The sequence below is a fragment of the Heptranchias perlo genome, chromosome 43 (assembly GCF_035084215.1).
Source record: "Heptranchias perlo isolate sHepPer1 chromosome 43, sHepPer1.hap1, whole genome shotgun sequence".
Classification (NCBI taxonomy): Eukaryota; Metazoa; Chordata; class Chondrichthyes; order Hexanchiformes; family Hexanchidae; genus Heptranchias; species Heptranchias perlo.
The window spans coordinates 5,696,659-5,714,311 of record NC_090367.1 but is presented as its reverse complement, the minus strand read 5'-3'; the positions used below and the strand labels follow the sequence as shown (position 1 = coordinate 5,714,311).

Below are 17,653 nucleotides of genomic sequence, written 5' to 3'. Positions count from 1 at the left end.
CTAATGATAAGAAAAAATGACATGTTGGCTGTAGGTCTGATCTCTTCCCCAGTGACCTGCCCCCAAATAGGTCAAAGCAGTCCAGGCCATGCATCTCTCTGATGTGTGTACATCATCTGAGAAAAGTATTGGGTTTGGCTGTGATACATCCCAGCGTTGGCAGCTTGCTGACATACCATTTGTAGCCTGCAAATGTAGAATAGCCACACAGTTGAGAACAGCAATCTCCCATGGAACTGTACCCCAGTAGGAGTCAGCATCCTCCAGTTGAGAAAATTGGAAGGGGGAAAGGAAGTAAGGACAAAAAGCCTTGCATTTATATAGCGTCTTTTATATCCTCAGGACGTCCCAAAGTGCTTCACGCCCAATGAATTACTTTTGAGGTGTAGTCACTGTTGTTATGTAGCCAAATGCAATAGTCAATTGCACACAAGATCCCATGAACAGCAATATGATGGATGCCCAGTTAACCTGTTTTGGGTAGTGATAGTTGAGGAGGGGAATGTTGACCAGGACACCAGGGGGGGGGGGGGGAATGTTGACCAGGACACCAGGAGAACTCCCTGCTCTTCTTCGTATAACGTCAGGGGTATTTAACATCAACCTGAACAGGCAGATAGGCCTTAGGTTTGGCTCATCCGAAAGATAGCACCTCCAACAATGCAGCGCTCCGTCTGCACTGCATTGAACATTGTAAAGGACCAAAGAGTCGGTCTAGTTTTATATCCAAATATCTTGCTCACACTGAACATCCATCTCTAAATTAGACAGTAAGAAACAAAACCAACATGATTTTCTCACTGAACTTGATGAAAGGTGAAGATCCCATTCCTTCATCTTGTTCATGGTTTAAGAAATGGTGGTGTCAATGGCTGATGCAGCAGAAACCTGAAAAGCTTCTAAAAATACAGTGAAATGGAACAAAAGGATACTGAACAAAACAGACGCAGTATGGCACTGACCACAGGTAGTTGTTACTTAAGCAGCTAAAATTTCTATAGTAAGCACCATACCTCACAACCTCCTGGTTCTGCATGGTAGAACAGAGTCCTAAAATGGGGGACATCACCTGTTCATATGCATAAATTTATAATGCTGTATTTAACAAAAATTACTGATCAAGAACTCAGCTTTTATCATATGTGGAGAGGACTAGAGAAGCTGGAGTTGTTCTCCTTAGAGCAGAGAAGGTAAAGGGGAGATTTAATAGTATTCAAAATTATGATGGGTTTTGATAGAGTAGATAGGGGGAAACTATTTCCATTGGCTGGACAGTCAGTAACGAGAGGACAGAGATTTAAGATAATTGGCTAAAAAATCCAGGGGTGGAGGGAATGAGAACTTTTTTTTAAATGCAGCGAGTAATAATGATGTAAAATGCCTTGCCTGAAAGGGCAGTGGAAGCAGATTGAATAGTAACTTTCTAAAGGGAATTGGATATATACTTGAAAAGGAGAAATTTGCAGGGCTATGGGGTAAGAGCAGGAGATTGGGGCTAATTGGATAGCTCTTTCAAAGAGCCAGCACAGACACGATGGGCCAAATGGCCTACTTCTGTGCTGTACGGTTCTATATGGGGGGGGGTGCTATATGTTAATCTATATCTCCACTGCAGTGCAGCAATCTACTGCTGCTGCATTTGGAGGGGGTAGAATCTAAATGTCCTGAGCTTCTAATTCTTTAGCTCCACGTCTTACTGCAGTGAAGTAATTAGCTGAAATAGAGCAGGATGAGCCCTGCTGCATTTTCGATAACAATTCACTACAAATGGGGAGGCATTATCAGATGGTATAAATATCAATACCTTATTGAACATTTTACATTTGCACACACTTCCTGTGTGCACAGTAACCTGTCCTATTAAGACCACAAGCTCTAATTGCTGTAAATAGGCAATTAGAAACAAATTGCTGTTACAGATCTTGAAATCACTTAGAGGTTAATTACTGGGAGAGTTTCTCTGTAGATTGACTGTAAATTTGTAACTCCTTGCCATCTCTTCGAAGTAGGAGGAAACCAGCAAGAAATTACTGGCTCTTTAAAAATGTGCAACACTGAAACTTGCAAATGCAAAATCTGTTAAGGCATATGTAAAAAATCCCACAGTGCTATTTGAAGAGCAGAGTCCTCTCGATGTCCTGGCCAACATTCCTCCTTCAAACAACATCACAAAAAACTTAACTGGCCATTCATCACAGTGCTGATGGTAGGATCTTGCAATGAGCAAAATGGCTACCACATTTGGCTACATTGCAATTCAAATTAATTCATCGAATGTGAAATGTGGTAAGACATTAGATAAATACAAGTTTTCTTTTAAGAGAAAATGTATACGTGTTATTTTCTTACACTTTGACTCATCTTTGATAATTAACGATGCATAATCGCACCTAGAATCCTTCAATCTGTTTTACATCTCATTCCCTTGAGAATTCAGTTAAATTATATTGTGATGAATCAGAACCTTATTAAGCAGATTTTCAAATCCCTTTGCATTAAATTATAGCAATTTCACCCTTTTCAAAACACCTAAAAGTGCTTCACACAATCAATTATCTTGGGAGTGCTGCAACTTTTGTAACATAGGCAAATGTGGCAGCCGTTCTGTGTGTAGCAACTTCCCACAAAGAACCATGAGATCAGTGAGCAGTTGATGGTTTTCTTTTTTGGTTGCGAGAGTCGGACTGCTGCAGATTTGCTACTTGCAGAGTTCAGGACACTTCAAACCATCATATAGACACAGTGAGTGATTTAGTTGGCTATGGAACGATCTTTGCTTTGAAGAACTCTCCACGATTCTGTTCCGCTCCGTTCTCCACGATTCTTTACTCAGCCCCATGGGATGATGACGACGTCTGGTAGGAAAGGCACAGCTGACCTGAATCGCAAGGTGGGAGTAGCACCATGGCCAAGCCTCCCCGAGCATGTGCTGAAGCGCTTATTGGGAGCGAAGGTCCACAGCCAAATCTCTTCTGTTGCCATGCCCTGCTTTCCTGGCCCTCTGCAGGATTGCAGGTTTTGCATTCCAATCCACTAAGTCCTGTTCAAAAGTGGCCATGAGAGGTATGATCATTACTCTGTAGGCCAGAGTCACTCGCTGCTCATGAAGGGTAAAGCTCCCAATCAATATCTTGCTCGAGGGCCACTCTTAAAAATAGTGCTGGAAGATGGAGAGATTTCACATGGAGTGGTGTCCATAATTCCCTACACAGCAAGCTCCTAATTTCAAACATACCACTTTCAGCAGTTGCCAAAAGGCTAGGTACTCTCCCAAGAAAAAAGTCTATAGGACCAATGGAACAGAATGAGGGCGACGGGTGATGGTGGGGAAAAATAAACAGCACATTCATTTGACCTGGTTCCCAAAACACTCCGAACATTAAAACGCAAAGTTTTTTTTAAATTGTTGTTTATTAGCTGTTTAATCAACATATACACTAATAGATCAAATGTAACCACAATGCTATCAGTAGACATATTTAACATGCTAGTGGAGCTCGAGTGGTGATGCTCACGTGATCTGGAGCACAATTGTGATGTTTAGTTACAAACTCAAATTGTCCCTTTAAGGCCATCACTCCAAACAGGCAAATCCAATAATTGTAGCTATTTATAAACTGCTCAGTGCAGAGGACACTTGTAAATTTGAGGCTCCAGGACAGTGTTTGGGCCCTTTCCTTAAAAAATGTTGCATCTGTAACAGAGTGATCACTGGTGTGTGTTGCAATACATATATATCTACATCAATGCACAAGAGAAAAGAAATCACACTTAAGCCAATGCATCTATTACAGTAGAGTGATAAAATGTCCCCACATACTTTGCATCTAGATTGTTAAAATACAGATAGCAGTTGTGTCAAACTACTGCAAGTTTGGTTGTTTTACTTGAAGAGGCTTGCATCAGAAGCTTATAATAGACAGCAGAGATTCAGTTCAAAAACAAAACGTACATAAAAATAATTGCCAACCAAGTTTAATACTGGATTTGATTTAGAAAGCATCAGTGAACTGGTGCACACTGTAAATATCTCAATCATTTGTTTGAGAAAGGGGGCTGTCCCATTTTTTAAATTGATGACAAGTGGTTTCAGGACTAATGTTGCGAATACATCTCTTGAGCGCTATTAATTCACCCAATGAAATCACTCCCACCACCGGTAACTACCAGTACTTCGCACTAGTGAATTTCTCTTTCTAGAATACACTAGGTTTGGAAGGACAACATCGACATTCATGCTGCTGGGTGTTTGTCACAGTTCAAATAACATGAGCATTTCTGACACTCTTCACTGAAATCCTAGTGACAACATACTGGCTCTGTTTAACAAAGCAATGCTGCTCTACAGGAGACAGGACGCATGTTTAACATGATGGCTTAATGTATCCAATTATTCAATCAACGCTGAACATTGTGCTACTGATATCACTTCAAGATCATGTCAGGTTCTACCAGCTGCAGAAACCAGCAGCACTAATTTCTGCCATATTTCACAACAGCCTAATGCACCTGAAATCAAGTTTATTGATCCCTCCACCCAACCCATAGGAACTGCAGCTGGCTCACATCTCCATCGGGGGGGGGGGGGGGTAGGTACATTTCTCAGCAGCATTGATCCCTGCTGAACAGCGAATAAGAATGGGATCAGGCTCAGTCACACAGGCTGCCTGCGCACAAGTAGTCAAGTTGGGCAAGGTGCAAGGTGCTGTTGGTGGGACTGTACTGCAGCAAGTGTCAGCACCACCCGGGGAGAGTTTAGACATCACAGGTCAAAGAGCATTGAAAGGGAAAGAAAGCTTTATGTTTCATCTGTTATTGAGGCCCTACCTTTCTGTCTGTCAGATGCAGATTGTCCCACTACACATTTTCTGGTTTTGCTTCAGATTAACATTTTTATTTTAAAAATACATAATGGTATATAATTTGTCTTTTTAAACCAATGATCAGCCCACATTTATGACATTTAACAACTTTCTCTTCTCCCTCCCAAAGCAGAGATATTAAAAAAATAAACCCTCACAAATCTGAAAAGGAAACCAAAAACACATCAGTAGATCGGTCAGTGTCTACAAGGAGAAATGACAGGTTAATGGTTCTTGTGTAGACTTCTTCACGCTTAAATCATCGACCTGTCTCTTCTCCTTACAAGATTCTGTGCCCAGCTGTGTTTTAGCAGTTTTTGTGCTGGGGGGGGTGGGGGGAAGTTTAGGGAATAACCGTCTGGGCTGAGCTGCCTTTTGGTCTCGAGGAGGACCGTGTATTGCTTCCAATGGAGACAAAGTGACCAGTTAAACCTCAGAGGGATACAAAGCTTAAGTTGCTAGAACATAACAATACTCATTCATAGAGCTCACTGCAAATGCTGAACTATGGGCCTAACTAGTAATCTGTAACGGAGTTAGTCGGAGGATGGAAATCAGCAGCAGCGAGTGAAGGTTTTGTACGCTATCTGCTTGGCAATATGCCGGTGAATGACGATATTCCAAGGGGGCATTAGTTCAGTGAGTTCGCACAAAGAACACCAGTTACTTACCATGGGATATATACCTCAACAGTGGGACCAGTTAGACCAACAGTCTCTATCCGGTCCTCTACATTCCTATAACTATTAGGTAAAGGGAGTCCTTCGCTTCTCTGGAGGCCGGATCCCTCAGTATAAGGCTCATACTGCAATGGAACCCTTTTCTTACAGGTGCATCAGTTCTGTCTCAAAAGGCAGTGTTTTTTTTTAAAATGGTTGATTCCACGTCACTCCACAACCAAATCAAAGCGCTCTGCTTCTTCAAAACTGGCGTTCATCTGAGCGGCCCACTCGTCCAGTGCTAACTTCTGTAAAACAGGGGTGTAAATCACATCAGACAACAACAAACGGTTACTTGACTCATTAGGCCCCAGGCTCTCACACCTCATCCTCCCCGCAGAGAGCTGATAAACATCAAGTAGAGCTAGGAATGCATAAGCTGCTCTGTTTGACTCAGCGCACACACACACTCAATTTTTAAGCCATGTTGCCTCTCGTCACAATTCTGACCAGTGGCCAATCTCAGGAACACGGCGCCACAGTTCTGTATTCCCCGTATGGAGACCACGCGATTACAAAAACGCCATTATGGACCATTCCTACACGAAGTAAAAGGAAAACGACAGGAGCAATAATCCTATTTTAACAGGGCCCTTTCACTCATTGTGCAGAAGTTGTGATAACCCTGTTCCTGAATAACATGTTCTCTTTTTTTTAAAACAGGAAGAGCATAGCATTGAATCCCAGCTTAATATCCCACAACCAGGCAAGCTGTGAATGGGGGCCCAGAGCCAATCAGGGCAGCAGGTCTGCTCAGGGTCACAGGTGAAAGGCCAGAGGACTGCGAATGGCCATTGATTGTGCAATCAGCATCACTGATTGAGAAACCAGCATTCCTAAAATGTTGGGCAGGTCTGCACAACAAAGAGGCACATCTTGTTACTAACTGCAAGGGTGGTCCTCACCAAACACACACTCTACTCAGCATTAACTTGGTTCCACACCAGTTCGGGACATCTTAAACTAGTTGTTACCATTACTGCTTATCTGAAAAACGTAGAACAGAAAGGGGATTAGAATCAGCATTGTGGCTAGCCTTTCAGTAAAGCATAACAGCGGGGTTGTAAAATTATTGTACTATACTTGGGTTGTGCCTGGAGAGCTGCATTATACTGGATTGAAATACTGGTGCCACTGGTGGGAACAGTGGTCAGAACAATTTGAGGTGGTCGGATTAATATCACAAAAGCAGCACATCAGCCATTAAAGTGAATTCTGCTGTCTCCCCTGATTAGATTCCTCTTTAAGGTATGACATTAGGTCAGTGTAAAATTACAGCGCGATATTATATAAAATGTACAATAGGCAGCTTGAGAGGGCGGAGAAGGAAAAAAGTAACAATAAATGCCTCACAACCTGGTTATTGAAAACATGAAACAGTTAAGAGAATTTCTGTTAGGGTGCCCAGGGGTAAACAGAGACTCTTCTCATTGCCCAAGACATGCTCTAACAACTCTAGGGAATGTTAAAAAAATGGAAATCACTGCAGTTGCACAGCAGGAATCTGAAAGAGAAATGCCTCAGGCACGACCTTGTATCAGAACTCATGACCTGCTGTGCGCTTTGTAGATTTGTGACTCAAATGGAAAACTTTGGATGCAAACTTCTACTTACAGGGGCGGCAGCTTCTGCAGTAAATCACTAATCCGGTGGCACTTTTACATTATAAGAGTGCAGCCAACAGGAGATGCGGGAGTGCCGCTGTCAACTGCACTCCATGGTATAAATGCAAATGGCATCACCCCCGCCACCCCACCCATGCTCTGCAAACTGAGGGCATCGTAGATCAATATGATGTGCGACTATGGGAGCCAGCCACGGAAAAGCAAATGTGAGGAGCTGATTCCCCTCCCACCGATACAGCAACTGGGTTTCTGCACTCCGCAGGATGGCCCAGCCCAACCGGCATTAGACCAGAAAGTAAAGGGGGAAAGAGAAACACACAACGAAAGACTTGTATTTATATAGCACCTTTCATGACCTCAGAACGTCCCAAAGCACTTTACAGCCAATTAAATACTTTTGAAGTGTAGTCACGGTTGTGACGTAGAAAAAGCGGCAGTCAATTTAAGCACAGCAAGATCCCACAAACAGCAATGTAATAATGACCAGATAATCTGTTTTCGGTGGTGTTGGTGGAGGGATAAATATTGACCAGGACACTGGGGAGAACTCCCCTTCTCTTCTTCAAAATAGTGCCCAGGGATCTTTTAGGTCCACCTGAGGGGCCATCCTCTGACAGTGCAGCACTCCCTCAAGTACTGGAACTGGGAGTGTCAGCCTGGATTATGAGCTCAAGTCTCTGGAGTGGGGCTCGAACCCACGACCTTCTGACTGAGAGAGCAATACCCACTGAGCCACAGCTAACACCAGCCTTGGAAGAAAGGAGGGAAACAATTGGACACCATTAGAGCACCTGTAAGGCTCACACCGGGAGTTACTTTTTCTTACCTCGATGTGGGGAACTTTCCGCTTCTTCCTCTTCGCTTTGACGATGGCCACGCCAGGAATATTAACATCTCGCTGCACGAGAGAAGCAGCCGTGGGGACGGCCCGCGCCGGCAGCTCCACAGACTTCTCCTTGGGAGTCAAAGATTTCACCGGCGAGACGGCCAGCAGGGCGTCGTTGGACAAGAGTTTCTCGAAGCCGAAGAAGGACCTGCGCGTTGACAGTGACTGATTCGGCGTGGACGTGTCGGAAGCATCGCTCAACGAACACGGAGATTTCCCGAAGCTGCTCCCACTCGTGTTAAAGGCGTGAATTCCAAAGGGACTCGTGCGGCTGTACGAACGCCGGACCTTCTGGGGCATAAACGAGTCTCTGTCCCCCGGGAGGGTGGGCACCGTGTCTGGCAAGACTCCGTTCTCCTTGGTAGAGGGGGTCACGGTCGTAGACGCAGAGGACAAGGTGCACAGCAAACCCGCCCCACTGGTGGGCACACTCTCCGACTGAACTGAGCCCCCGCAAACATTTTCTTTCATAGCCTTGGGGGAAATCTGAAGAACAGAAAAGATTTTCACATCACCTGAACTACATCCCAGAATATTCAACCTGCTGCTGCGTTTTCTTACATAACAGTCATTTCCAAGTAATTTATTGTACGTGAAGTTCTTAGGAACAAAGGAACAAGCATAGGCCATTCAATTGTCCCCCAGCATCCACAGCCTTTTGGGGGATGAGTTCTGGATTTCCACTACCCTTTGTGAGAAAAAGTGCTTCCTGATATCACTCCTGAATGGCCTAGCTCTAAATTTTAAGATTACACCCCCCCCTGTTCTGGATTCCCCCACCAGAGGAAATAGTTTCTCTGTATCTACCCTATTGAATCCTTTTATTATTTTAAACACATCAATTGATTTGTTGCTATATAAATGCAAGACTTTTTTTTGCATTAATAAAATTTTAATTATAAACACAGGTCGGGTATTTTATAGACCAGTTAGTTTATTAAGGGAAAATTGCTGAACATGATGCAGTACACTACAAATATTAATTTGCACAACCTTAATCCAGCTCCTTGTAACTGCTTAAATACTGTTTTTTTTAACTGTGAAATTGCAGTACTTGGGCAGCAATGGACAGTACACACTCAGTGTAGAAATCCACACAACAAATCACTAGCCTCAGTCACACACACACACACAGTCTAATCGCACTTTACAAAGTAGAACCTCTAAATTTTCCGTCTAACATCTCCACCAGACCTCAGGCAGCAGGACAAATGGATGGCCTGCTCCCAATGCCAATCGGATGCTGTGAGACTCACTTAGTCCTAGATGATCCCTCATTACCGCTCGCTTTCCTCCCTTTCCAACTGAAACCAAAATTGGGAAGTTGATCTTAAGACCAAAGTTCTGAAAAATGACCAAAATTTGCTACATTAGTTAAACTTTGCCAATGAACTCCAAGGCCAGGTAGTCATCAGTTATCAGGCATTCTAAAATCAGTCTCCGAGGTCATCCTGGTTATCAGGCATTCGAAAATCAGTCTCCGAGTACCTCCGGCTTAGTGGAGGCAAGTCATTGCATATACTCACCCGAGGGCTGCGCCTTGGTGCTGTGGTGACACATGTAGTGAGCTGGATAAGAGAGAATTAGGTTAGTATCACATCTCAGCATTATCTCAACAACCCTATTAAAAAAACAGCAACAGGCCAGTCAGGCAGTCACCTCATCCCCCAAGAAATAACCCTACACCCTCCCCAACCCTGACTTTTCCCCTGTCCACTCCCAAAGGCAGTGAGCAGCCTTTGATACTCTGTCCAATATTGCCCACTTCATGTGTGAGCTCGACGTCAAGCGGTTTAGGCTTCATGACATGTTTGGGCTGGGTTGGGCATCACCTACAGTCCTTGCTCAACTTATAAGCTGCAAACACTTCACCCTGTGTGCTCTTCCTCCTCAGTGCTGCAATCCAAGACCTGACTGCACTGTCTCCAGCTCTAATTGGTGGAACTTCTCACTTCTCTCAGTTGCTCCCCTTCCTCCTACAATCTTCAGGTTTTTGAAACACAAGATTGACATTACATAGAATATTACCTAGAATTTACAGCACAGAAACAGGCCATTCGGCACAACTGGTCTACGCCAGTGTTCATGCTCCACATGAGCCTCCTCCCTCCATACTTCATCTCACCACATCAACAAATCTTTCTATTCCTTTCTCTCATGTGTTTTATCTAGCTTCCCCTTAAATGCATCCACACTATTCGTCTCAGTTACTCCTTGTGGTAGCGAGTTCCACATTCTCACCACTCTCCGAGTAAATAAGTTTCTCCTGAATTCCTTATTGGATTTATTAGTGACTATCTTATATTTTGTCCCTAGTTTTGGACTCATGCCTAATCACTGCTTCCTGATTAACCTCTCCTTCCCTCCCACTTTTAAAAAAAAACTCAGTGGTGTCCCAGACTGTGGGCTTTGGCCTTTCACTTCAGTTTCTCAAAGCGATTTCACCAAACAGTCTTTAGGTTTAGGTAGAGAACTGTTCAAAATGGTTTCTTGTGACTGTGCATCTTCTTGACTTGTTAGTTTGTTTTGCCTGGTGGAAAGGCTGAAATACTTTACCACTAGAACAGTGGCATATGTACTACTCACCCTAGGGCTCTGTCGAGGCTCCCCTGAAACCTTCTTTGGCTAAACCGGGGCGGGGGAAAAGAAGAGAAAAAAAAAATCACAGTTCAGAAGCAGCTTCTCGATTGTTTCCCATCTCAAATTGAGAATCAGAATATTCACTACTTACCACGTTTTTCTGAGGTTCGATCTTTTTCAAAACAATTGAACGTTTGACAACCGGAGCCTGTTCAACAATAAATAACCTGGATCAGTGACAGTGGTATAGGAACTTATAGGAACATGAAAGGCTCATGAAGCTTGTCTAAGTGTCGCCAGCAACTACAACAACTTGAATTAAAAAGCGCCTTTAACGTAGTGAAACGTCCCAAGGTGCTTCAAAGGAGCGTAATCAAACAAAATTTGACACCGAGTCCCATAAGGAGATGTTAGGATAGGTGATCAAAAGCTTGGTCAAAGAGGTAGATTTTAAAGAGCGTCATAAAGGAGCGGAGAGGTTTAGGGAGGGAATTCCAGAGCTTAGGGCCTAGGCAGCTGAAGGCACGGCCGCCAATAGTGGAGCAATTAATATCAGGGATGCGCAAGAGGCAAGAATTGGAGGAGCACAGAGATCTCAGAGGGTTGTAGGACTGGAGATGTTTGGAGATAGGGAGGGGCGAGGCTATGGAGGGATTTGAACACAAGGATGAGAATTTTAAAATTGAGGCGTTCCCGGACCGGAAGCCAATCAGCGAGCACGAGCGATAGGTGAATTTGGGCATTGGGAAGCACGCGGATTCAAAACGCAGATTAAATCAGCGTCTGCTCCCCAATGCCCAGCACCAGTGAAACTCCTACGCAAACAAGACTACCAAAACACATTCACACTGTCTACCTCAATGCCCTTCCCTGGTAACTTATTCTACAAGTCTGTTACCCTTTGGGTGAATACATTCTGCCTGATATCAAATATTTTTGACCTGTGTGCTCTGGTATTTGAACCATTTACCACAGTTAATTTTATTAATTTGCATCAAATCAAAAACTTCAATTAGATCACCTCTAAAGTCTCCTCTATTCCACAAAAAAAAACAACTTCCTTAATCAATCCTCATTACTTAAATCCCACATATCAGTCATCTTCACCCCTCGCTTCTGTAGCTCTTTTGAATGCAATAATATTCTTCCAAATTATCAGGTAGAAGTATTCCAGAGATTTACGTCACTCAATATACACCAACCACTCCAGTACTCACTGAGCTTGCTTTATCCTTTGTCGCCGACAATCGGTCGGATTTCCTTCTCGCTGGTGGGCATACATCTGAAAACAGAGTTAAAGTATGATTCAGGGCTCTCGTTGCCTGAGGAAACAGAATTTGCCTCCAGACATCTGGTGCTGGCTCAGATGTATTCATACAGGATGGTCCCATTAATTTCTAAGGATTCTCCTCACCCCCTTTACTGAAGTCGAATTCCCTTCCACCTGTTTCTGAACTAAAACTCCTTCATCGGGATATCAGTAAAGTGTCACAGAGAATGTATGAAGTTTTTGTCCATTGAACTGCAAAAATGCCAAGCAGCACAACTGTAGATTCTGTACTTCCAAGTTCAGGTTGTATATGGAGAGTGTAAAGGTCTGTCACTAACATGGTTACAGTACTGGTGGGTACAGGTCTGTCACTGTTTAACACTGGGGTACAGTACTGGTGGGTACAGGTCTGTCACTGTATAACAGGGGTACAGTACTGGTGGGTACAGGTCTGTCGCTGTTTAACACTGGGGTACAGTACTGGTGGGTACAGGTCTGTCACTGTATAACACGGGTACAGTACTGGTGGGTACAGGTCTGTCGCTGTTTAACACAGGTACAGGATTGTTAGTGTACAGCACTAGGATAAAGTACTGCAGTGGTACTCAACTTGAGGGCCGCCTGCATCTCACATCCCCATGGACATTCTGTGCACTTCTCAATCATCACACGACCTCCCATGTTCATGGCTGTCTAGTTTCCTCTATTTGTGCTGTAGTGATGGCCGATCCTGACATTGAGTAAGGAGGTCCACTGCGTCCACTCCGTTCTTTCTCCAGATAAATAACCTCCTCCATTCTTCATCCAACCATAATCACTTTGCTGATAATGCAACATTACATTCATTAACTTCCTTTGCTCACATGCCCACTTCCTCCAATCCTCAGTGCAAAGACTGAATCACTCCATTCTGCCTCCTCTTCAATGGGACAGCGAGGATCTTGTTTCAACTCTACAAAGGTAAATTCTTAGTGGCTCATAAGCCCAGCCTAATAACTTCCTTCCCTCATCGTTGACATCACCACCTTTAGGTTCTTCCACCACTGGACATCTTTTTGCCACATTATCACCTCTTATCTCAAATGGAACCTCCCTCTTTTCCGTTGTTAAAGTTGTTTCCTCATTCCGGCTAACCAAGTTTTCTCCAACATATCTTAACTCCATAAAGCTCAAGTCCGTTAAAGTCAAGAATACTGTTCCTGTGACTGGGCAGGTGCCTCTAATATCTCTGTTACACTTGGACTGGATACAAGAAAAAGCTGGTCATCTTTCCTCTCTCCCCTCCAGTGTCTCCAATCACAACCTTCCTTGTCTTTATTTCTACTGATATACTGTGGTCAGTGCTCCTCTGGAACCTTCCCTCTCCTTCCACTTAAGCTGCAAATATGCTCTTTCCCCTCCCTGCATTCTCACTTGTGTTGAAATTAATACTCATTGGTCTGTCTCCTACTCAATCTTTCCCAGGACCTCAAAACAGTGGAACTCAACTCCCATCCTCTAATAACTGTCAGCCTTCAAGAGCCTTTCTCAACTTGGGATTCAGACACAAACAAAAAAAATCATGAACGTTTACTTTGGTCTAATGACCCGGACGACTCTGCTAACAAGAAGGTAAGAGGACAGCCTACTCCGAGACCACAGCCAGTGTCCTCTTTAATCTGTGATGGACAGTGCTAGGGCCTATCTGGTGTGACACTTGCTTATCACATTGACCTGGAACTGTTCAACAGAGTAAAGGGAAATTTATTCTGGATCCAACCCTGGGCATGTTTGAAGTTGCAATAATGGGAGCTTTACTCTGCACACAATCCGTTGCTGCTCAATGCCAACACTGGGTGACAAAAAAATTGAAAATGTTTTCCATTCCCCATCACTGACAATAAGTATTAGTTAACACCCTCTCCCAAAAAACTGATTTGAGCCCATGAACTTAAAAGGTCCACAACAGATAGGGAACTGCTCAGGGTTTGTGATGGGGTTTATACTCTCCTGTTATGCATGTGCAACTACACACCATTTCCAAGCAACTCGTCCAGTGCTGTCAGGTAGGGTATGTAAGTAAGCAGAGGCCAGGACTGGTTTCCTGCCATTCAATAATAGCATGAAGTGCACTGCATAACCTGCACAGCCCAGCTTCTAATATATCAAGCTGGATCAATATCTGTTAAGAAGAGGGATTGAAGATGGTAGAAATATTAATAGCATTTTCATTTTTTCCATAGACAATAAATGGAACAAAACATCACGTTCTTTAAATTTGTATAGGACTCCCCAGGAGACCATCTTTTCTATGGTGGGAGAGCTAGGAGTATCCCAACATTTGCAAGGGGTGGGGAAAGGACCCAGGAGTGCACCAATATATGCAAGTGAAGGTTTCCAAGGAGTGCACCAATATATGCAAATGTAGGGTTCCAAGGAGTGCATCAATATATGCAAATGGAAGGTTCCAAGGAGTGCACCAATATATGCAAATAGTGGGTTCCAAGGAGTGCACCAATATATGCAAATGTAGGGTTCCAAGGAGTGCACCAATATATGCAAATGTAGGGTTCCAAAGAGTGCACCAATATATGCAAATAGGGGTTTCCAAGGAGTGCACCAATATATGCAAATAGGGGTTTCCAAGGAATGCACCAATATATGCAAATAGGGGTTTCAAGGAATGCACCTATATGCAAATGCTGATTTCCTAGGAGTGCATCAATATATGCAAATAGGGGTTTCCAATGAATGCACTAATATATGCAAATAGGGGTTTCCAAGGAGTGCACCAATATATGCAAATAGGGGTTTCCAATGAATGCACTAATATATGCAAATAGTGGGTTCCAAGGAGTACACCAATATATGCAAATAGAGGGTTCCAAGGAGTGCACCTATGTCTGCAAATAGGGGTTCCCTAGGAGTGCACCAATGTATGCAAATAAGGGTTCCCAAGGAATGCACCAATATACAAATGGTGAGTCCCTAGGAATGCACCAACATATGCAAATAGTGGATTCCAAGGAGGGCACCAATATATGCAAATGAGTATTTCCAAAGAATGCCCCAATATATGCAAATGAGTATTGAGTGCAATATATGCAGAGAGGGTTCCAAGGAGTGCACCAATATATGCAAATGGTGAGTCCCTAGGAGTGCACCAATATATGCAAATAGGAGTATCCAAGGAATGCACCAATATTTACAAATAGAGGGATCCAAGGAGTGCACCAATATATGCAAATAGAGGGATCCAAGGAGTGCACCAATATATGCAAATAGAGGGATAAAAGGAGTGCACCAATATATGCAAATAGAGGGATAAAAGGAGTGCACCAATATATGCAAATAGAGGGATAAAAGGAGTGCACCAATATATGCAAATAGGAGTATCCAAGGAATGCACCAATATTTACAAATAGAGGGATCCAAGGAGTGCACCAATATATGCAAATAGAGGGATCCAAGGAGTGCACCAATATATGCAAATAGAGGGATCCAAGGAGTGCACCAATATATGCAAATAGAGGGATCCAAGGAGTGCACCAATATATGCAAATAGAGGGATCCAAGGAGTGCACCAATATATGCAAATAGAGGGATAAAAGGAGTGCACCAATATATGCAAATGAAGGGCGGATCCAAGGAGTGCACCAATATATAGGGGCGAGGAATAAATCAATATTTTCGGCTCGGCGCGGCGGGGCGGGGCGTTGCAAGGAGCGTCGTTCTCCCGGGATCAGTTATTGCCGCTGCCGGTAAAATGGGCAAAATGGCCGATCGTCGCTCTGGACCCACCTCAGATTGCGCTTCGTTTCTACAATGGGGGAAAAAAATGTCCGGGCGCCAGTTACCCGGTTCAGTTCGCCTCGCAGTAACTAAGCCTCTCTCACTCACCCGCGGCCACGCTCCGACTGCCCGCCGCCGCCATCCCGTCTCCCCCTCCGCGAGCTCCTAACGGACGCCGGCACCAAACCGCGCGCGGGAACCGGAAACGGAATTCAAAACCGCCGCCGCTGCCGGGACTGGCGCCTCTGATTGGCCAGGACGGTGCCTGCATCCTGATTGGGTCAAATTTGCGCCGTCTGCGGTTCCGATTGGCCGTGACGGAGACTCCGTCGATTCTGATTGGCTAGATGGCCTTTCAATCATTTGTTCCGATTGGTTGGTCTGGAAGCATGGCCCCGCCCATTTGATTGCCTTGCGGGGGCGGCCCCGCCCCTAATTATTTAAAGGGACCTCGCACCCACCCCTCCCCTCCATTTATTCAAAAGCAAAATATTGTGGATGGTGGAAATCTGAAATAAAAACAGAAAATGCTGGAAAAGCTCAGCAAGGAAGGCATTCCCTTTGGAGAAAGAGACAGAGTTAACATTTCAGGTCGAAGAAATGGAAGATATTAAAGAGTTAAAGTTTTTAAGCAAGTACAGAGCCAGGGAGAGGGGGGAGGGAAGGGAAGAACAAAAGGGAAGGTCTCTGAAAGAGTGGAGGGTATGAGTGATTAAATGACAAATGGGATGATGGTGCAAGGCAAGGACGCTGGTAATGGGACAAGTTAAGATACAAAAGATGGGTCTAGAGGAGCTATAAATGGCAACAGCAGAACCATAACCAGCAGCGGCAATCCAACAAACAAAAAAGCTCTTCCCCTGATTCATTGTCCAGTTAGGTGAGAGATAAAATGAGGTCCTCCCTGTTCGGGTAGATGTTAAAGATCCCACACCACTATTGGAAGAAGAGTAGGGAGTTCTCTCTGGTGTCTTGCCCAATATTCCTCCCTCAACCAACACAATCAAAACCAGATCAACTGGGCATTCATCTCACTAAATTCAACTTCTTTCTTTTCTTCCATCAGCAAATCAAATATGAGGAATGCAAGCTTGGGTCAGATCCAGTAAAATATCCTCTGCCAGCTGGGTTTAGTAAAAGAGGGCAGTCCAATCTAAAAGAAAGATAGTTTAATGTTTCCAGTTTCAGCACAACAAAGTTGTGTTGCAAAGTTCTATCCAAAAAGTTAACCTACCTTTTCTCTGTAAGATGTTGACTGACCTGCTGCGCATTCCAGCATTATATGTTTTACACACTCACAAAAATTGGCCTTGTGCTACAAAGTGTGAGATGATGGGACAGGGATTTACTTCTCGCTTTCTTCGCCCTCTCTGATTTCTTTCTCGCTGTATGTCTCTCTTGTTTGTCTCTGATTTTTGTCTCTTTTTTCTCCTCAGTATCTCTGATTTCTTTTTCATTTTTCTCTGTTTCTTTTTCCCAAGGAAACCCTTGAGCTCAGCGAGAATTTCCCTACAGCAGTACAATTGAATGCAGGTGATCCTGAACCCTCCCACATAGATCAGGAAACTTGCATTGGACTGATTTAATGTGTATTTCTAGTATTTTCTGTTTTTGTTTACAACTCCATTAATACTGTGTAATGTGTTCCCTCAACTATATACAGTGATTATATCAGAGTGGTGAAATATACAAATCTGAAACTTTGATTCTTCTTTTCAGATGCTCAAAGACCTGAAGTGTATGTTTTGTATTTGTTCTTGGGATGTGGGCAGCACTGGCAAGACTGCATTTGTTGCCAATCCCTAGTTGCCCCAAGAAGGTGGTGGTGTGCCTTTTCCTTGAACTGCTGCAGTCCATGTGGCGAAGGTGCTTCCGCAGAGGTGTTAAGTAGAGAATTCAAGGATACGGACCCAACGACAACGAAGAAACGGTGATATATG

General features: G+C 43.9%; 1 protein-coding gene across 1 annotated transcript; it reads right to left on the bottom strand.

Moving 5' to 3' along the window:
* Positions 1-3,392: 3,392 nt before the first annotated feature.
* On the bottom strand, positions 3,393-15,894 carry cdca5 (cell division cycle associated 5). Its single transcript, XM_067975788.1, has 7 exons — positions 15,822-15,894; positions 11,890-11,954; positions 10,824-10,880; positions 10,679-10,717; positions 9,619-9,660; positions 8,033-8,578; positions 3,393-5,829 (listed from the first exon to the last, which is right to left on the bottom strand). Exons 1-7 carry the CDS (start codon positions 15,853-15,855, stop codon positions 5,749-5,751), a joined length of 864 nt encoding a protein of 287 aa, XP_067831889.1. The 5' UTR covers positions 15,856-15,894; the 3' UTR covers positions 3,393-5,748.
* Between the last annotated feature and the right edge of the window lie 1,759 nt (positions 15,895-17,653).

Bases quoted from the DNA above. Each gene is read 5' to 3' on its own strand.
- cdca5 (XM_067975788.1), bottom strand. From the start codon at position 15,855: ATGGCGGCGGCGGGCAGTCGGAGCGTGGCCGCGG. The intron at 10,718-10,823 runs GTAAGTAGTGAA...GCCCCGGTTTAG, and splicing joins TCGAACCTCAGAAAAACGTG to CCAAAGAAGGTTTCAGGGGA. The intron at 5,830-8,032 runs GTAAGAAAAAGT...CCTGTTTTACAG, and splicing joins GGAAAGTTCCCCACATCGAG to AAGTTAGCACTGGACGAGTG.